This window comes from Ostrinia nubilalis, chromosome 25 (assembly GCF_963855985.1).
Source record: "Ostrinia nubilalis chromosome 25, ilOstNubi1.1, whole genome shotgun sequence".
NCBI classification, from domain to species: Eukaryota; Metazoa; Arthropoda; class Insecta; order Lepidoptera; family Crambidae; genus Ostrinia; species Ostrinia nubilalis.
Window position 1 is genome coordinate 5,229,897 of NC_087112.1, and position 22,298 is coordinate 5,252,194.

Consider the following 22,298-nt stretch of genomic DNA (forward strand, 5'->3'; position numbering starts at 1 on the left):
ATCTGCGAGCTACGGGTGCGAGGGAGACAAACGATCAAACTGCAGTCCCTCCTCTTCACCGCTCAACGCCTACGGACGGAATTAATTATGATGCGTCTACGCATAGTGCTACGACGAGCTACGAAACTTCTGTTGCCGTAGCACCTGCTACGAGGTCTAAAAATAGATATCAACAGTTGGAACTACACGTATTTAGTGACGCGTCTTCCAAGGGAATGTGTGCCGTAGCGTATTGGCGTTGGGACGATAATGGCGTAATACATGTTGCATTTGTAGCTAGTAGGTGCCGTGTCATGCCTGTGAAACCGCTGACAATACCGCGCGCAGAGCTACAAGCAGCGTTGTTAGCAGCCAGACTCGCGAATACTATAGTTCAAGAACATAAATTAAAACCTGTTCGTCAATTTTTCTGGTGCGATTCCACTACAGTTTTGCACTGGATCAGAAATGATACTCGCTCGTATAAAGTCTTCGAGGCAAATCGTTTAGGGGAAATTGACGAACTTACAAAACAGGACGAGTGGAGATACATCCCGTCGAATTTAAATGTAGCAGACTTGGCTACGCGAGATGAATTTAACCTGCATTTGTTTCAGGACGAATGGTTGAATGGTCCAGTATTTTTAATCAGTGGCAGCGAGTCGTGGCCGAGGGACGTGGTAGGTAAACCCGATGCGGACGAGGTGAACTCTGCTATTTGTATGGCTGTGAGTGTGACTCAAGTCATCCCACGTATGGAGTTACCAGTTCCAGATCCTAAGCGTTTTTCTTCTTGGCTTCGGTTACTGAGAGCCACAGCTACGGTGCTAAAGTTTATTGATGCATGCAAAAGACTTACCAAGGAAATAGACTGCTGCGCTATGGACCGGGCGGAACACCTGCTACTGCGCTACGCACAGAATGAATCCTTTGGTGCGGAACTTGATGCAATAAACGAAGGTAAAAGTATACCACGGAATAGTAAATTACTTACCTTGACTCCAGTGTTGGATGAAACAGGCCTACTTCGCGTTGGAGGCCGTATTGATGCTGCATTGGATGTAGCCCTGGAAGCAAAAAAGCCTATTATCCTAGACGGGCGTAATCCAGTTGCTCAGCTCATCGCTCGACACTACCATGTCAAGGCCGCACATGGGAGTCAAGAGACAGTTGTTAACGAACTGAAACAGAGATACTGGTTGATACGATTGAGACCTACTGTAAAAGCGATCGTGTCTAAATGTATGTTTTGTCGCATAAAGAAATGTAAGACCCAGATTCCACGTATGGGAGATTTGCCTCAAGCGCGATTAGCTCATCACCAACGTCCATTCTCGCACTGTGGTCTAGATCTGTTTGGCCCTCTTGAGGTGGCTGTAGGACGACGCAGAGAAAAAAGGTATTGTGTCTTGTTCACATGTCTTACAGTACGAGCAGTGCACTTGGAGGTGGTTGCTTCACTAACTGCTGATTCCCTCATCATGGCTCTTCGAAGGATGGCAGCGCGACGCGGATGGCCATGTCATTTGTACTCTGACAATGGGACCAACCTGCGGGGTGCTGAAAAAGAGCTACAGCGATGCATGAGTGCCCTAGATGTAGATGTTCTTCGGCAGGAAGGCGTAAACAACCACATGAATTGGCATTTCATTCCACCAGCCAGTCCCCATTGGGGTGGGGCGTGGGAACGATTAATTAGGACAGTTAAAACGTCGCTGAAGGTGGTCCTGAAGGAAAGAGCACCCAGAGAGGAGACTTTAATTACACTTTTAGCTGAAGTTGAAAATATGATTAACAGTCGACCGTTGTCTCATGTATCAGTAGATCCGTCTACAGTCGAAACATTAACTCCTAATCATTTTCTTCTAGGAAACTCCTCCAATTTACCTACTATTGGTGAGTTTGATGACTCAGACTTATATCTAAGGAAGCTTTGGCGTAAAGCTCAACGGATGGCGGACATGTTTTGGAACAGGTGGGTAAAAGAGGTATTACCAGACATGTTGCCGCGCAGAAAATGGAACGAGGAACGAGCACCGCTGCAAGTTGGCGATTTGGTGCTTGTGGTTGACCCAAGCTCACCCCGTAACACCTGGCCGAAAGGCATTATCCATCAAATATACCCTGGTAAGGACGGGCGCACACGGATGGTTGATGTTAAGACCAAAACAGGAATCTTGCGACGGTCTGCGGCACGCGTCGCACCTATTTCCGTCGTAAATTGAGTGCTGCGATGCAGCACTAGGGTGGGGAGTGTTAGCGACGCGTTCATAATATTATTTTTAAGTGTTAATTTGTATTGTTTCTCAGTGTATTCATTGCTTAAATCCATATCACGCAAATGTATGTAAAACTGCGGTAGTTATAAGTTTGTTTTTATTAAATATTGGAGGGTATTTTGTGGCCCTATTTCTGCCTGTCATAAGCGACAGTTTAGAATGAACCGTCAGTTCAAACCGATCCACGAGCGGCACCGCACGCCGCCACAGTTGTAATACTTGGAATAAACGCGATTTCATACAAACGTTCGTTTTTCTCCGATTCGCACCTACGATCGCCAACAGTAGGTATATTCAAATTTCAGTCTGCAATATAAGCTTCGAAATTTAGGTAAAGTTGAGGAACTTTTATAACAAAACCTTACAAAGACTAGAGGTAATTATGAGAAAACTTCATAAAGTTCGGTGAAACCCACGAAAAAACTAATTTATGTAACGCTTTGAAAGTTCTTAAGTGGCTTAATAAAAATATTTATGATGATCTGACGAGCTAAGAAAATTTAATATACACTACTTACTTACTTTTACACTTATTTCATTTTCATTTACCTCTGCCCGATGATTTTTATTTTATTTTTACCAAGTTAAATAAAATATTAAATAAGGCTAATTATAAATAGGTAAATACTTATTACGTACTGCATATAAATTACTTACTTTTATAATATTAAGTATTTATTATGAATACATATTAATCGTTTCTTTATACTATTTTAGGCAGGTAGGTACTAAGTACGTCTATTATCTTAATTTATAAGCCTAACTTTGAAGTTATGAGATCAAGGGGTTTTGGAGGAGCAAAAAATACTTTAATGTCATCCCTGAAACTGTTAGCATTTATATAATTTTTGGACGGATCTTTTTCTAAATATGGCGATTCTTTATCACCATTCTTCCAAGGTCACAGCCAGGCGTGAAGTATGGTCCCAAATCGATTGTAACAATCGCATCGCTAATCGATGTGCGGACAAGCGTAATCGCCCTTTATCGTGTGATCGCTCGTTGACGACCTTACGACGTCCTTCGGCCTACGCCTTTAGTCACAAGCGGAGCGGTTTCAGTTTCTGCCAAAGCGAAGAAGAGAGGTGTAATTGAATAAACTCATAAAACTCATTTTATTTCTCAAGCTTTTAAAAAGCACTTTTACACGTCCCAGTATTATCCCTAGTACCCTAGTACTGCTTCGGGACAATACATAGGCCAGTGCTGAGAAGAAGCAGCACAAGAAACTCAGTAACTATTTTAATAATAACTAATCAGATTTCGTTATTTCCACATCACCAGGATCGGTCCGGAAATCTGATTAATTATTCTAACATATCTCTCGTCTCCGTTTTGTTGAAAACCTATTCGAGAACAACACCAGCTGGTGTTCACCAGGTGAAAATATTGATCTACTAAGCAAGAGTATTTTTTACCTGCTGTAAACCTGAAAGTCAAGAGAGGAACCTGGATACAGGCAGAGCAAGACCGGTTGTTATGGAATTTCTTGGGGAAGGGCTTTTCAGCAGTGGACGTCCTTTGGCTTAAAGGAAGAAACCTATCCAGCAGCGTACGTCTTTTTTGTAGGTTGTCGCAGGTTATGAGAGACTCTGTCCCATATACGAAGTTTTTAGTTTCACTAAAACATTATGTACGTACGTGATCCCCCAAGGTGCTATTGGCAGGATGGTCGAGGATCGCCGTTGCAATGCATACCTTTGTTGCATGAACTCCTCCAGCAAAATCCCACCTACTCTAATTTTCTGGTCAAAAAGTTGACTGGAAGAGATATAAATGCCTCCAAAAATAACTAAAAACGAAATACGCCTTCTCTTGTACAAACCTCGCACCCCCCAAGTACGCTATGACATAGCGCGTTCTTATAAAATGGCCGTCCACGTCACCGCCACATTATTTACGGCTCGTTTATGATCCCAGACAGTTTCTAGGCTAATGGCTCTTACGGCGGCCTTAAATCATTAGAGCACTGTCTACCAGTTACCGCTGACCACGAGGCAGTCTTAAGCACTGCCCTGAGCTAATTTATTAGCTAGTTTATGCTTAGATTATTACTGTTATTTCTCTATTAAGCTGTGAGGTCGGGTTATTAATTTCTAGGAAAGAAAATCTCTCAAATATTGTACCTATCAATTATATCATTTAGTTAACGATTCGTTTGTTTTCTTTAACAAGTGATGACAGAATATCAATAGGTACTATCGGGGACTCGGACGCCTTGACACCTTAAGGGCCTAAATTGTTTGCACACACACGCTCGATTATGATACGCCCCCGTTCATTCATGTTTCGGGTCTAAGCAGCGTCGGCGCACCACTGTAGATGTTTGCCCTAGCAAACCAAGCTCTATGTAAAGCGTTTAGGATTAAGTATTGCTTATTACCCGCATCCGTAGCGCTCGTTTGGCAACGTCGCATTTTAGTCAATTTGAAACCCAATAAAGAATCGCTACAAAATATTATATGGGGCTTCGTGTAAAATTTGAACTAGCGATTGCCCGCTCGGGTCACAAAATTGGTATCGCACATTCCGAGGTAACTGTGCAATTTCCCGAGAAAAAAGTAGCCCTTTCTATAATTATTGTTGATATTAAGAGTGTAAATCTCATGATATTAGTTTAGCTAGTTAAGGCGAGAAATACAAAATCATACAGTTACTTTCGAAGTTTACTTATTTAATAGGTATTTAATTTATTCGGAACTTATAATTATAAACAATATGTTATTGAATTAATTAGTAAAGAGTGGAATATTTGTGGCTTAAAAACAATTATTGTAAGATCTGGCTACATAATAACTTTCTTAAATCCTTGAATGTAAATAAAAACCTATAATAGGTTTCTATTTATTTTTAATACATTAGCAACTTTTGTTTTCCGTTTTAAAGAAACACTTATCTACGTTATTACAATTTAATACAAATATTGCACTAGGTAGCAATGATCCAGGTAATTGGTTATCGTAAATATTATGATATTTATGTAGTTTTATTTCAAATTCAATTTTTTATTGCACATTAAGTGTCTTTACACAAGGTCTTAAATCAATAACAATTAAACTTCAAACTAAATAATACTTAAACAGTTAACAATGTATAGATAAGTTTGTAAGTAAATATAAGAATTAAGAATTATTTTGAGAGGCATGGTTCAGTAATCGCGCGGAGGTCAATAAAAAGGCAATCAAACAGTCAAATTACTAGCACGGGTCAACACAAAACAAAATCAATCGGTTATTGATCACAAAACTTCACAAAAAAACAAAGGAGAGAATATGTCGACAGTTCGCCAAAGCAAAAAGCAGACAGAATATTATATAAAAACACAATATTAAAAAAATACATAACTATTTGTTTGTAACCAAATTCTATTATTAAAATTCTAAGGCTGAGTTGCACCATCTTACTTTAACTTTGACAAACGTCAAAAATCTGTCAAACTCCAAACAAAAAGCACCGGTTACCGTTATAGTTACGGTCAAAGTTAGGTGGTGCAACTCAGCCTAAAACTAAGAAAGATTGAAGAAAAAGAAATATTTCGTTTTAAACCTTAACCGTATGACAATAAAGTGCACAATGGTATTTCGTATTGCAACCTAAGCCCTGATTGTCTCTTATTGGTCGTAGTAAAAATATAGTAAAATGCGTAACCAATTAGAGACGGGGTGAGCACGTGACCGGAGCGATGCGCTTACGCTAAAATTTCTACAAAGTGGTCAGGCGGAAGAGTCCCCGATAGTACATAATAACTAAGTAGTTTTAATTGTACAACTTTAGCAACAAAATGTTCGGTTTGATGTCGAACTATAGGCTACGTAGCAGTAAAAATAAAAGTAACAAATCCGCTAACTACATAACTATGTTTAAGGCTGGGTTGCACCATCTTACTTTAACTGACAAATGTCAAAAATCCGTCAAACTCCACACAAAAAACATCGGTTATAGTTATAGTTACGGTCAAAATTAGGTGGTGCAACTCAGCCTAAGTGTAGTCCCAAATTAATAAAATTAACACCATTCATCATCACCACCGTATGTAGATTGTTGCCTACTTATAATAATTGTATGTGTTCTACCTTACAGTAGTTATTTATAAAAATGTATTTCAGAAGTTTAAATAAAATCATAAATAAATTATGCAGACCTATTGGGCCTATTATACCTGTAAGGCGTCGAGCACACTCAAACACGTAATCTAGGCTACTTAGGGCCAAATTACACCTAAACAAGTAATATTTATGTAAATTCCATTGCAATCGTTCGAGTAGTTGGAATTCCCAAGAACTGCTGAATTACTGCAATTCATGAAATGTAAATTTGAATTAACTGAAGAACCTACCTACCAGTTTAAAATTAAATCATTATTAAGGTAATATGCCAGTTATTTTGACCCTAATAAACATAAAATAAAGCCTGTCAGCATACAGAAATCATTGTTTAAATACCTACCATTGAAAATTCCATCAAAATGATCTAGCCGTTTCAGACATTATCCCGAAAACAGACAAACGAACAAAAAACATAATGTCTTTTTTCTTAAATAACTTTCATTGGCATGTCATCATCATCATCATCATCATTTCAGCCACAGGACGTCCGTCTGAACATAGGCCTCCCCCAATGACTTGCACAATCATTGGCATATATTATCTAAAAATATTTTAACGGTACAAACGGACACCTCAATTTTATTTATTAGCATGTTAAAAAACCACATTTTAAAAACATCCTCCCAAAATGTCTGACCTAGGTCGTCCCGCGTCAAAACCGTAATTATTTATTTAATAACCATCAAAATGTAAATTATTCATATCGCAATAAACGCGAATGTGCTCGTAAATATGGACGCCGGCGCAGTTTGGGTACAAATAGCTTATTTTGGACGCGATTACTCATTATTTTTGTAGTTTTGATTGTGGCATAATGCACAAAAACGTAGTAGGTTTGCATGGGCATAATACTATACTTACCATCTAGTATACTTCTGCTATATACTAAATAAGTACTATTTACTATAGGTAAATGGTAGGGCCCAAAAGATAAGGAGACATGTAAAGTGCCCCATAAGGGCTACCTTTTCTTTTTTTATTATTTTCTATTGACGTTCATAAGTGCCACTTGTGGTCTAAACTGAATAAATATTTTTGATTTTGATTTTGATTTTTGTATGTTAGACAGTCCCCTAATTCCCTATGCATAGAGGTAGAGAAAACGTCACAAAACGATTGTGTCCATGATATGTTTTACGATTCACTTAATTATTTGGGCTGAGTTGCACAATCTTACTTTAACTTTGGCAAACGTCGAAAATCTGTCAAACTCCATACAAAAAAAACACCGATTATCGTTATAGTCACGGTTAAAATAAGCTGGTGCAACTCAGTCTTAGTAAATAATTATTAAAAAGCATGTCATGTAGAACTGAACGTGATAAGATGATCTACTAGGTCTGCCGAAGGTCTGGTCTGTGTATATCGAATATAAAGTGATAGGGAAGAGGCAATAGCTCAAAAGTGTCGATATCGTATGCCGATTCCGCATATTTTCAGCTTAGCTTGAGCAGCTTATGGGATACGTATACCAATACAGATATAAGCACCACAAATTACTACTCTTTAACCCCCGTATTCACAAACAAAACAATGCTTGTTTAAGTGAAGCAGCAAATTAAATAGAGCTCTGTAATTGGCTCGTGTCACCCTCTGCGTCCACGCGCACTGTGAGACCTCATAGTAATGTTTTTAAATACGGGCGTAAAGATCTACCCGTACATACCTTCGTTATTAGTTATTTAAACGGGACTATTCCCACCTCTTTTCCCACCACTGCAACTCCTGTGTAGCCAGGATCTACAGCTTGACCGCCAACAAATAACCCAACCAATGAAGGTCAAGTTTGTCCCGGGGGAAAGTTTAACTGTCATTATAGTTATTTACCCAAAAGGTACAAGACCTGTTGCTCGCCCAAAAAGCGATCCTTCTTCCTCTATTTCCATTATGACTGAGGTATTTTAATGACCGGATTCCTGCTGTTTTGTTCCTATTCGGGATTTAAAATAGCGTAATTCAGAAGCATGACAGCTTTGTTTCTATTTCAAAGTAATTTTATGGCGTTTGATGGAGGATAAGGAATAGGGTCATGGAAATTTGACACAATGTTGTTACAAATGCCATCAACGATTTCACATGGCAACAGCGTGTGAATTGATATGAGATCATAGTGAAGTCTGCGTACGCACCGACTTGTATCTCTCACAAAAGGCGAACGGCCCATGTTTCTACAATGTGCATGTTCATCATCATCATCATCATCATTTCAGCCATAGGACGTCCACTGCTGAACATAGGCCTCCCTCAATGCTTTCCATGTTGATCTATTGGTAGCAGCCTGCGTCCAGCGCTTCCCTGCTACCTTTACGATGTCGTCTTGTGCATGTGCATGTTAGGGTAAAAAAAAAAACAAATTATTTTTCTTTCAAACTTCTCAGGTCCTAAATACAGGATGCGCCAAAAATTTTTGCAAATAGCAACGCTTGATTTCTGGAAAACAATTCGAAGTAGGGACGCGTGGGTGATGGGAAACTGTGCATAATTTCATTAATTTTAGTCACTATGGAGCGCTTTAATGAAACAACATCGTGCTTTTTTTACTAAACTGTACTTACTATGGAAATAGTTTATAATAGAATAGCTAGAGTGACAGGTAAAATAGAACGCATTTGATTTAGCCTGCTCTAACATTAAAGAAACAATCCATCTTGTTTTGCAGATTTAGATCTTACTACCTAGAGATAGTTATTTTCTTTATCGCTCTATAAGATAGATAGTAGATAGATTACATCTATAGTATCTACAATCTACAATTTCTGCATTCAGTAAGCATTTACGTAAGTTATTTATATCATATTCATTGCTATAACTTCGCATCGACGCGTATAAACTGCTAAACGTGACTCTACCGTCTCTCTCGCACGCACGTCTCGCTCGCACGATTTATACTTAATTCCGAAGTTTTGGAAACTTGATACGTTGTGTGTCGAAGTAAATTCATGTTAGGGACAGCACATTTTTATGGCAATCAGGCACTCGATGTTTATGCGATGTAAGTCACTTCTGTTAAATGTGGACATGTGAACTGAAGATTGTTTTTTTCGGGCAACTCTGAGTCAGAACGAAATCCTATCTTCTTTATTTGTTTTCATGACATACACATGGCGTTACATACATTCTTAGCCTAGGCGCAGACCACCGACTTTTAGTTGGCTGATAGATGGCCCCGATTCCAATTTATATGAAGAATCGGCCGATACCAAATCGGTGTAATGTGCGCATATGCATACATATTCATACTGATCAACAGCCCGACCAAACTAAAAAAAAACGGTGTTTCCAAAAGGTTTTTTTGTAACGCTTGTTAATCTAGCAAATAACAGTCATCGGCTGAAACGATTATGTTCAACTAGCTGACCCGGCGAACTTCGTACCGCCTTAGCGTAGAGATTTTCTTTATATTTTTTTCCGTAAAAACCTTGTACAGAGTATTAGAAAACTACAAAAAAAAATCAGCCAAATCGGTCAAGCCGTTTTCATGTTATGTCGTGACAACGGAAAACGGGTTTCATTTTTATATATATAGATGAGCTCTCCTGTCCACACATGTTACTCGTACGTAACTAGCAATTCCTCTATCGCAATAATACTTGCATACATTATAAAACCGCTTCAACTAACCGCATTAAATTATGCACGCAAATATCGGTATTTACCCAAATCTGTCGTCTTAGCGTCCGCCGCCATAACTCAAGTCGTTGTCCACGGGAATTCAATAAAAGCCGAAGTTATAAATCGCAAGTATCAAAAGCCTTCGCCCATTTATCTGGGAGATACGCGGAATTAATATTCCAAAGATATCACGGCGAGATGTCGAGGTAACAAAAATTTTGGAATTGCCTGTTGACAAGCATTAGGGATTTTGTAGATGGCCTCTTTTAAGCTTTTTTTTAGAGATTATTGCAATGGAAAGTGCACACTATTAAAGTCTAATCGTATGTCAATTTCGAAGGCCTAATATTTGGACAATTTGGACATGTTATTACTTTCTTTTTATTGAATTACTTTACCTATATGTATTCTCTATCTCGTCACACACTTATTTTTCTACACACGCATTTTTTTAATCTAATGAAATTGAAAACTATGCTGATAATAAATAAGAAGAGTCGTAAACTTTGCGCTTTAAGTTCTACTCATTAAATAGATAGGTAGAACACACTGTTGTACACCACACAATACAAGAAAAGAAAAAAAAACACAGAGACGGCACAATTAGGGAGGTTTTACCGCTATAAAGCGATCTCTTCCAAACAACCTAGACTCCAACTTTTCAGAATAAGTTAGTAAAAGGCAAGGCAATAAACGATAATATCTACAGGGTGGAATTTTGTAATGCCACCTGGAGGGAAAGTACTCTTAATATTGTAGATAGAAAAATTTTCTCAAAGAAAACATTCCTTTATTTTTGAAAAGAAATAGACCTACATTCAAAGATTTCCAAAAATTTGCTTGCCACACCCGGGAATCGAACCAACTAAAATTTGTTAAAAATTACACCCTGTATTTTTATTGCATCGATCATTAGGGTTAAGTATAAGGATGAAATTTCTCTAACAAACTTGATAAATCAAATGAAAGGAAAACCATGAAATCTTAAATTATTTTAATTATGTACAGAAAATTGTATGGTATGGTAGTGAATTTTCGAAAAATTTTCGAGAATCTTTGAATGCAGTTCTCTTTCTTTTCAAAAATAAAGGAATGTTTTCTTTCAGTAAAATTTTCTATCCACAGTATTAAGAGTACTTTCCCTCCAGGTGGCATTACAAAATTCCATCCTGTATAGTATATTAGGTACCAAATAACATATTCAACCTGCCTCAGCTACTTAACTCCGTCAGTCGATCCTAAACTATACATAGTCGATAAAACCATTGACAGCTACATGCAACATTATATGCGAATACTGTTAGTCCTCCACCGAGAATGTGGCTAGTCCCGCCCATTCACTGTCCGACACAGGTCATAGGTAGGTACTCTTCAATCATAGACCAAACCCTAATTAAAGGATATGGACAGACTTCATATCGGTGCTCGTTAATTTTCTGATACGCCTTGTGTTGGATAAATATCTGCACAAACAGTGTGTGCAGTTGCTTAGTCAAAGCTCACAATATATTCATTAGATTGTTCTGATTTATAGAAAACAAGACTTTCACCCTTCAGAGTGTCAGAGACAAACGTCAACATCATCATCAATCGTTCATCAAAGTACGCTTTCTGAAGAACTATTAGAAAACTATATGATTTGATTTGCGACATAGCCCGCAGAATCGCTAAAATCAAGTGCCAGTGGGCGGGGGGGCACAAAGCTCGTAGAGCTGATGGCCACTGGGGCAGGAAAGTTCTTGATTGGCGACCACGAGCCGGAAGACGTAGCGTGGGCAGGCCTCACACTAAGTGGACCAACGATCTGGTGAAGGTCGCGGGAGGAGGATGCGAGCAGCGCAGGACCAGTCTTTGTGGAAATCCTTGGAGGCCTTTGTCCAGCAGTGGACGTCTTTCGGCTGAAACGAACGAACGATTTGAGACCGTCTGCCCGCGCGTAGCAGGCCTTACACCGGCACACGCGGCTCTTTTGATTCGCTATACAACATTAAGCTAAGCGCAATGCTTACGAGTATGCGCTGAGTTATAGAGCGGGTTGTAATTACGTCTGTTACGCAACTGCAACGGGATCATGGGAACGATCGGACTGATATTTGAATGGATTCGATCAGTGCCATAACCGGCAAAGGCTTTATGTCGCTATTTTATCTATAGGGGACCCTTATCTGGACATCTTATTTTGCTAGCTATTTACTTACCCGAATACTAGTATTATATTATCTGTGGCCGAATGAAAATATTTGCGGAATTTTTTTTTAAAACCACCAGGTGGTTAGAACCCACGATCTTTCGACTACAGTGACCTTCTACTAGGCTATGTAGAGTTGTCGTACGAATCCGATTTGACGCGGACATGCCTATTTTTTTAAACGGAACTTTCTTGGACTTCTTGGTCTGTTACTGAAGTAGAATTTTAAATGGGCGATTCCATTATCGCGAGTGCAACACATATAGCATACATTTAAAGCTCCTTAACCACAAAACAAAAACCACCTACAATAAAAGCAATGCAAGATCAATTTCATTAAAAATTATTTTTTATATTAAATGCTTCAAAATGTTGCACCCGCGATAATGGTATCGCCCAAATATTAGGGCCTTTATTGCTTATCCCCTTCACCATATTAGCATTATAAATTCAAAAAGCCTATTACCACTAATTAACAGGAATTCGTTTACTATCTATTGATCCACGAATATTCCACCACCGTGTCACCTTTCGCGAGTTACTCAGTGGCGGATTTACCAATAGGCCAAGTAGGCCAGTGCCTAGGGCGGCAGATTTAGAGGGGCGGCAAATTTAGCAAATTTTTTTTTATAGGAAAAAAATAATTATACGTATACCTACACAATCCATCTATAAATAAACGATTAATAAACGCACTGTAATATATACTTAGGTACTTATGTGATCATGAATTTTAAAATATTCCAATAGCGTTTCAATAAAAATAAAATAAAAAACTCTTAAGTAACACAGGATCTTCGGAGCCTAGCACGAGCACCATCTCTCCACAACTTCGTGTATATTGTTTTACAGGGTAGCCCAGAAGAAAATTCACTTTTGAAAATTCAAGGAAACGAAAACTGTACATTTTTGTAGAACTTAAGCTATTGCAATTTAAAGGAAATTTAGTGCAATTTATTTTAAAATTTTATCTTTTATAAATTTTATCGTACATGTGATTCCCTTGACGTTTACAACATTCGGTCAACATATATCAACATTTTGGAAAACTTTCGTAAGCGCTGATGCACACGACGCCGCTACCGCGCCGCCGCCGCGCCGTCGCCGCGCCTTTGCACTGTTTATACGCGCCGCGTGAACACCGCTGCCGCCGCTTACTCGGTGCGTGTGAACAGTGTAAGCGGCGCGGCGACGGCGCGGCGGCGGCGCGGTGGCAGCGTCGTGTGCAGGAGCCCTTAGAGTTACCTCAAAATGGATTCAGGATGGATGAATGCTGCAGAGTTTTTGGATTATTAGAGTATACTCTGCTCATAAGGTAACCTCACAAAAAGAAGTCTGCTGGAATGAGATTAGCGCTTCTTAGAGGCAGTGAGATTTCACCACTGCTTAATTGGTTTGTTGCATTGAAAGGATGATTAATTTTGGGAGCGCTATACCTACTGGTAGGCTGAAAAGCTTTTTGATTTCAAAGCTGCAAGATTTGCAAGGTTATGACCGGAGCACTTGGTTTCATCAAGATGGGGCTACGTGTCACACTTCAACTGAGAGCATTTAGATGGTAAGAGACATGTTCCCACAAAAAAATAATTTCAGGCAGGGGTGACATCTCCTGGTCACCAGGAAGCCCTGATCTCACTCCAGAAAATTATTTTTTGTGGTGTTACATTAAGAATAGAGTATACTTTTATAATCCAACAACCATGCAGCAACTGAAGCTGAGAATTCGGCAAAAAATTTAAAATAGGTTTCAAAGTAATTCTGACGAACGCATTCCAAGATTTTCATGTTTGTTGATCGAATGTTGTAAGCGTCAAGGAAAACTCCTGGGCGATGTAATTTAATAAAGGTAAATTTAAAAATAAATTGCATTAAATTTTCTTTAAATTGAAATAGTTAAAGTTCTATAAAAATATAGATACAGTTTTCGTTTCCTTGAATTTTCAAAAGTTAATTTTCTTCTGGGCCACCCTGTATTACCAAGCCTTGGTCTTTCTGTTTACCTTTAAGTAGTTCTTAGCTAATTATACTGGATATAGCACTTCGCATGGCTCTGTGCACATTCAGGTGAGAAGCTTTTCTTGCTTAAAACGGGTTAAAAACTATCTACGATCTACTTTAAGTCAAGAAAAGCTTATAGGCCAGTAGAATTAAACACAAAAATGAATTAAATCGGAAATAATTATATGATCAAACGAACTTACCAAGTGAAGTTCGATCTGAATTATCCTGTTTTCGCCGAAGAGATTTATTTTACCGTGTAGTACCCCTGTACGACAAGCTAATCCGCACACAATATTCAGCGTAGTAGTAGTAAAAAACAAAAGAGCGGGCAACCCCACCCCTACCACGCTGTGGGCTCGGTGTCCGAGCGGTCTCATTATATTTAGAGAAGAGATGACATTGACGTTTACCTCCAGGGAAGAAGATATAGAAATCTTCGGGTTGGGAGGGACCTTAAATCTCTTCGGCGAAAACAGGATAATTCAGATCGAACTTCACTTGGTAAGTTCGTTTGATCATATAATTATCCTGTTTTCGCCTCCGAGATTTATTTTACCGTGTAGATGTTTAGAGCATGGATCAATGTCCATGTTAAATGGTTAAGAGAGTAAATGTCAATGTACTAAATACATAATAAAGCAATATTTTTGTATTATAATCGTATTGCATCACTTATTCATAACAATAACAAGTATCACGGTCTCAACAAGATTTTGTTCATTATAGAGTATTATTATATACATTTATTTGTACTTCTATTAACTGTTAAGTACGACTACTGATTGTAAAAAGTTGCCAAGACAGTTGACAGAGCATCCTGTCTATCCAGCACACTGGCTAATTGTGTCAACGTTGACAGCGGCGCAAACCGCAGGCAATACTGCCGCGTGTCGCGTGCTGTGTGGGCCGAACACCCTCGTGTCGACACTCCTTTCCTATATTTATCCAGTTTCATCTCAGAACTGAGCTTGACGACGGTAGTGGTTAACACCGAATCGATCACAGTCACTGCAAGGCTAACACTCTGATTGTTGTTAAACATAAGCTCACTTGCATTTTAATTAAATAAATAAATAATGTGGTTAATTAAAACTTATTAATTTATTTGGATACAGTTTGACCAGTATTCCAACACAGTATTAATTTGGATTCCAAGTAACACTGTTGCGAGGAAAAAGTTTGGTTTCTATTTAATAGCACCTTTTAATAGCAATCTTTTGATTCTTGAAACCTGACCTATAAATTATAATATTTATTTAAATAATTATATATTTCAATAAATTATATGATTTCACTAACGATATTGCTAAGCGGTGGTTATTTAATGTTATTATAGGATGCACCCGACTTTAGAATATGCTAAGAAAATAGAGTAAGGTAGGTACAATGATGTAATTGAGCATTGTAAAAATATTTATTTGTCAGTCATTTGGTGTAGTGGTTTCGAAACGGACTACTATGCCGAGAGGTCCCGGGTTCGATCCCCAGCCGGGCAGAAATTGAATTGATACATTTTAATTTCTGTGATGGGTCTAGGTGTTACTATGTATAATATGTACTTATGTATATAAAAAACGGTATTTAAGTATGTTTATATCCGTTGTCTAGGACCCATAGCTTTGCTCAGTTTGGGACTAGGAGCGTAGTGTAAAATGTCGAAGGAAGGATATTTATTTATTATTTGCGGAGTGTATAGCGGAGTCTGGTACGTTTTGTTTGATCCACGACTGCCAAATACAAAACTCACTGCCAAGGAAAGGTAAGCTTAAATGGGCAATATGGTACTACTGATGTACCTGTTGCCCCAGCATTATATTTTTTTTATTTTTTATTTTTTAGTGAAAAAACGTATTAACGTCTAAAAAAATGGTCGCCATTCTAAGGCGAATTAATTGGAATTAATTCATGTTAATCGTGTAGAAATCTTTACGCCAGACGATAAAATATTAATTATGACTAAATATCAAACAAAGTTCAAGAAACAAAAAATAGGTTTATGTCATATACTGAGACCAAAGCGTCTAACATTTTCTGAGACAATATTAAACCAAGCTCCTACTCCGTGTCTTTATTCAGACACCTTGATTCAGTCAGCTTCAGTATTATGACTGTGATGATTGAATTTTTATAATCATGCTAAGAAAAAATAACAAAATACTAATTCTCAATTTATACTTCATAGAAAGGGAAGAAAGACTCATTCATTATTATGAGTTTGTGGCAGCGTTATCGATTCGTAAAATAATATCGCATTATTTTTGGTATTATTAAAAAATGTCCTTAATCTAAACTAAAGGTTACAAGTAGTGGTAGTACTGGTAGGTACCTACATAATACATAGTTTATTTTATGTGGTTGATTCGTTCTTTGACTGACCAAAGTCCACTAGTCCTGTTATTATTACAGGCGGCCCGATTTCTTTTTTGATGCGTCAATAATTTTCTATTACATTGATTACAATGTAATTATTATTGTGTTATATTTATAAAGGCATAGTTATTATCGCTTTAACGCATAATAAGATACTTTGCTTGTCTAAAAGATTTAGCAAGATAAGAAATGATTCAATGTATTTCATGATGTCGCATCTCTTCTTATGAGAATTCTAACGTTATACATAAATAATTTATACGAACCAATTGTAAAACAGAACATGGAGTTAAAACTGACCTCTTTTTTTTTTTTTTTTGTAAATAAATAATAATATTGATGATGAAGCCTTACTTTGTAAGACTATCAATAGTATTATTAGCATTAATCATACATTGATTAGTAGGTACAAACCTACATAATAATGTTTTTCCAATACAAGAAAAAATTACGTCATCTTATGTACCGATACCGATACAGTTTAAGGAAGCTCTTAGATTTTATCTATTATTTTATAGATACAAGCTGGTGAGACGTCATGAATAAAAAAATAAACTTTGTAATATATCAGGGCTAAAGAAAGGCCGCAAAGAGACAAAAAAAAATGTTGCCTGTTTGTTCAGATACAAAACAAACATCCGTTAAAATAAGACCATAATAAAATTCTATTTTCTTTTCAGTGGCTATCGTGTTTATGTAATAAACATATATTAATAAGTTTCTTTAAATCATAAATGAATCTTTTGTTAAAAGTTTAATTGCGGTTAAAATATCATCCCTTTTGAAGTGCTTAAACCACATAAACTTTGTTTAGCATCTTATATAAACGCTATCTAAGACCACCATCTAGGAACATTTTTTTTTTTTTAACAAGTGGGTAATCTCAGAATGTACTCGTGGCGACGGATGCGATTAAGAATATTCTTAATATCAACGTCTCTGCGCCGACGTGTATAATTATTTGTTGTGTATAATTAATTATGTTTACTCGCATGGTTATGATGATTATGAAAAAATTCATCTGGGTTCGAATCGGGAATCGAATAGGTATCTCGGTACAATAAATTCTGTAACCGGATATTAGGTACATTGCATTTAAAATAAAAATATTTTAAGCGGCCAGCACATACCTGTACATAGATGGCGCGTCGTCTAGGGACGCGGGTTACCTTGGTGTTCTGGTCGGTCTTTAATGGCGCTTCCCGCGTTGCGCTGGCAGCGCTGGGCATGCGGCGGCGGCGGCGCGGCGCTGCGGCGTAAATAACGGCGCCTGCGCTTGTGGAAGGCGGCGTGGTTGCGCCGCGGGCGGGTGATAGGTCTTAGCCCATCATACCATACAGCAGGGCGTAGCTTGTCGGTACGGCCTCTGTATAAAGCCTCGATTCACACAGTTATGCGAACGGCTAAAGCTTAAATTATATATTCAGTGCAGCAGCCTGGATTAGTTGTCATATCAAATAAATACCTCTTTTCCCGTTTTAGAGGATTATAATGAGTTATAGTTGTCGACCGTCGATGTAATTGGTCGACCGACCGGAAATGTAGAAAGATCTTTGTAAGTTTCCAACAAAAAAATGTGAGACTGATAAGTACTCACAATCACAATGTCAGTTAATATGAGTCGTTGCATAGAAAAAACGACATATTGTCATACTTCGTATATAAAGTAGGCATTTATTTCCACTTCGACTCGGTTCGGTCAACAAACCGGCCTAAGGTTTATTTAGGATCTTTTATTCTGACCTTATAATAGCAAGTAATGAATCTACATAAATATGCACTTTGAATTTTGATCTGATACTTATTTCTTTCTTACTAGCCTTTGTATTTAGACCAATATCGATTGGTGTAATGTATAAAAATACGAAACAACAAAATTATTCAGTTACCCTTTGTAGCATTGAACAATGTGTATGGCCACAGGGTCATCGGTCGTTATAAAAGCAGGCGGAGGCTCGACTGGGGCGAGTGTGTCCGCGGCGCCGGGTCATCAGGCTCCAAGACGGTTGATGGTTCATAAGGTGTAAGGCCAAGAAGGCAAGCTCTTAATGTGGGTAGTTTCGTACAAACGCAACATTTTTCTGTATGAGCTCATTATGTTGTTTTTACGGCTTTTAAAAATGGCCGAAAAGAAGATACTTAACTCGTAAAAGTGAATAATATTACAATACCTGGCTATCTCGGTAGTTAATATCTCGTTTTTACTCGCTAGAGCAAAAAACGGCTACTGGTTAAAAAATAACCGAACATGAAGTGGCTGCTGGTTAATATCTCGTATTAACGCTACTGGTTAAAAAATGACCCGCAAAAATGACCGAATATAAAGTGGTTGCTGGTTAATATCTCGTATTAACTCGCTAGAGCAGAAAATGGCTACTGGGTAACATCTCGCATTACCTCGGAGAAAAAAATGGCTACTGGGTAACATCTCGCATTACCTCGGAGCAAAAGAATGGCTACTGGGTAACATCTCGCATTACCTCGGAGCAAAAAATGGCTACTGGTTAACATCGTGCGTTAACTTGGAGCTAAAAATGGGTCAAAGTTACGCGTCGTGTCACAACGCTTATAATAAAAATGTACGAGCACTTGCACAAAATAGTTGTTACAACCAACCTTGTGTTGGGTCTAATTCTCGTCACTACACTGCACAACTTAAAATAATTACGTTTTTTGTCGGTAAAAACGTCCTGGTGACGTCACTTAAGCATTTTTCTTATACTGCGTGCGGTCGTTGCGCGTGCGCACAAAGGAATGAGACCGCTCGGACACCGAGCCCACAGCGTGGTAGGGGTGGGGTTGCCCGCTCTTTTGTTTTTTACTACTACTACGCTGAATATTGTGTGCGGATTAGCTTGTCGTACAGGGGTACTACACGGTAAAATAAATCTCGGAGGCGAAAACAGGATAATTCCTACTAAAGATTTTAGTGCTTTAATGGCTTCATTAGTTGCCCATAAAGACTCTCCTAGGTTTTCGACTTCGACGGAGTTGTGTTTAAGTGGTGGGGGCCCCCGAAAGGGGCGCTTTTTGGTTTTCCGGTTATACCGCGTAAAGGACTTACCCTATCGAAAAGTGGTCTTCCTGACGGTTAAAGGGCATTTAATCCTGCATTAAATAAGACCAAATCCATATGTTTTGAACAAACCGTTCTCGTGCAAATGTCGTGCACGTCCAATGGCTCGTTACCCGCAGGCTTCCAAGTCTTGAAAAGGAGCGCCTCAACCAGTGTAACCCTATCAAGGCTTACGAGCTGGATGCGCCTATCCATGTTCGTCCCAGCCGTTCCTTAACTGTGGTTGCTGCACCTCTTCCTGGCACTCACCTGAACGACTCTGTGTTACCTACTGTGGCTGCCCCTCTTCCTTGTATCCTCCTGCAGGACTGCGTTGCCTAGCCATATGCCTGGTCTAAGGTTCGACGCCAAAAATCAACAACAACAAGTTCATATTATAACGCTGAAAAGTTTTTTGTTTGTTTGTTTGAACGCGCTAATCTCAAGAATTACTAGTTTGATTGAAATAATTATTTTTATATAGTATTTAAACTATTTTCTCGCGTACGAAGTTGATTTTGTGGCGTCGAACCTTGGACCAGGCATATGGCTAAGCAGTGCAATCGTACAGGAGGGTACAAGGAAGAGGGGCAGCCACATTAAGTAACACAGAGTCGTTCAGGAGAGTGCCAGGAAGAGGTGCAGCAATGGGACGAACAAGGATAAGCGAATCCAACTCGTGAGCCTTGACTGGGATACGCTGGTTAAGGCGACCCTTTACAAGGCTTGGGAGCCTACGGGTAACAAGCCATTGGACGTGGAGAGGGTCATTCATTATAGGTACACATATTTTCTACTTTGCCGAACATTTTCACGAGAACGGTTTTTTTGAATTTGGTCTTATTTAATGCAAGATTAAATGCCCTTCAACCGTCAGGAAGACCACTTTTCGATAGGGTAAGTCCTTTACGCGGTATAACCGGAAAACCTAAAAAGCGCCCCTTTCGGGGGCCCCCACCACTTAAGCACAACTCCGTCGAAGTCGAAAACCTAGGAAAGTCTTAATGGGCAACCAATGAAGCCATTAAAGCAATAAAATCTTTTGTAGGAATTATTTCTGATTTAAAATCTAATTCTTGCTTTATCTCTTTTGTGCATAGAGTCAGAACTTATGAAAAAGATTTCATACGTCGATATAATTAATGATTTTGCTAATTTAAAATCTCGCAAGAAAATAATGTAAAACTTATTTGATCTCATTGTCTGTCACCATTAACCCATTTAGACCGATAGTTATTTTTGTAAATAAAAATTGATTTTTCAGCAAAAACTCACAAAGGAAAGCCTAAAAATCATGAAAAAAATATTTAAAAAAATGATCCATAAATAGGGGGCCGTGGGGAGCCTGTACCATATAGGGTACAGTAGGTCTATAAGCAAACAAAACATAGTCGTTGTTCAAGGAAGATTTTTATTAATTTTTGTATGTTATAAAATAAAAATAAAATCACATAATCACTAGTATCACACTTGGCATATCTTGTAACACGTTTTCTGTGATACTAACCACATTTGGTTATTTTTTCCTACCTTCTCCGAAGTTAGTGAGGATAGCTGAAGAAGACCTGGCTTCTTCTGATTTGTTACGTTTAGTGCTATCCATAATCGCATTTAGCAACACGACGATGGAAATTTAGCAAATCCATCGAAGAAAACTCTGAGGGATATTATTTACATTGACACTATCTTTATCGCCTAAATCTTCATCAGTCTGATCATCATTAGCGGTCATCTGACAAGACAGCAGTAGAAAAATACCAAGATTGCTTTATGTTTACTGAAATTATCAAATTTTTCATGAGTTGTGGCAATATAATGAAGCATCAATAGCCTAAAACAAATAAAAATAATAATAATTAAAAATAAAAATAGCATGATTTGCTCATGCATAGACCTACTGTACCCTATACGGTACACCTATTTTAGACTGGAATAAACCGTATAAAAATAATCTCAATAATATTTTTTTTGTAGTCATGATATCTATTGTACTCTATTTTTAAAATAAAATTGATAAATGACATAATTTACCATGAATAATAAGAAATTATACCTTCTTTAATACATTGTAAATATTTTTTTTGTCTTCTGTAGAGGAATTTCATAAATATTTCCGAAACCACTTGTTAAAACATATTTTAAAATATTTTTATGAAAAATAATCACTTTAAGCTTACTTTCATAATCATTTTTACAAATTAACAACAATTTGATACTTCGAAATATTTTCAAAAAGATACCGTACCACATAGGGTACGGTAGGGCTAAATGGGTTAACTGAAGTTATAGGACCTTTTTTAATTGAAATTGTTTGTATTGTTTTTAAACTGTTAAGTCCAATAAAAAATATTTACCAAAAACAATGTTTACTGACCACACATTATTTTGTCTGTGTTCATATAGTGTAGGTATTTTTAAGTCATGCCTTTGCCCACCTTAGGATTAGTACATACTGCTGTTTTTAGGTCAACATTAAACTCTTCATTACATAGCGGGTTGCAATAATAATCTAGTAACTGACAGAAATATCATTAAGTTCACAATCATACTAAAAACGGGATTAAACTAACGTATTGAATTTCAAAATTCAGTAGGTAGGGGCGGCAAAAATTGAATGGCCTACTAGCGGCAAATTTGTAAATCCGCCACTGGAGTTACTCGAAGGTTGCAAGCGCCAAATGTTAATCGTAACGGAGTAGATAACTGCG

General features: G+C 37.9%; 1 protein-coding gene across 1 annotated transcript; it reads left to right on the forward strand.

The window, feature by feature from the left end:
* Positions 1–293: 293 nt before the first annotated feature.
* LOC135084084 (uncharacterized) lies at positions 294–2,204 on the forward strand. Its single transcript, XM_063978827.1, has one exon. It carries the CDS (start codon positions 294–296, stop codon positions 2,202–2,204), a length of 1,911 nt encoding a protein of 636 aa, XP_063834897.1.
* The last annotated feature ends 20,094 nt before the right edge of the window (positions 2,205–22,298 follow it).

Excerpts from the sequence above, each read along its gene's own strand:
- LOC135084084 (XM_063978827.1), top strand. The coding sequence starts at position 294 with ATGCCTGTGAAACCGCTGACAATACCGCGCGCAGAGCTACAAGCAGCG.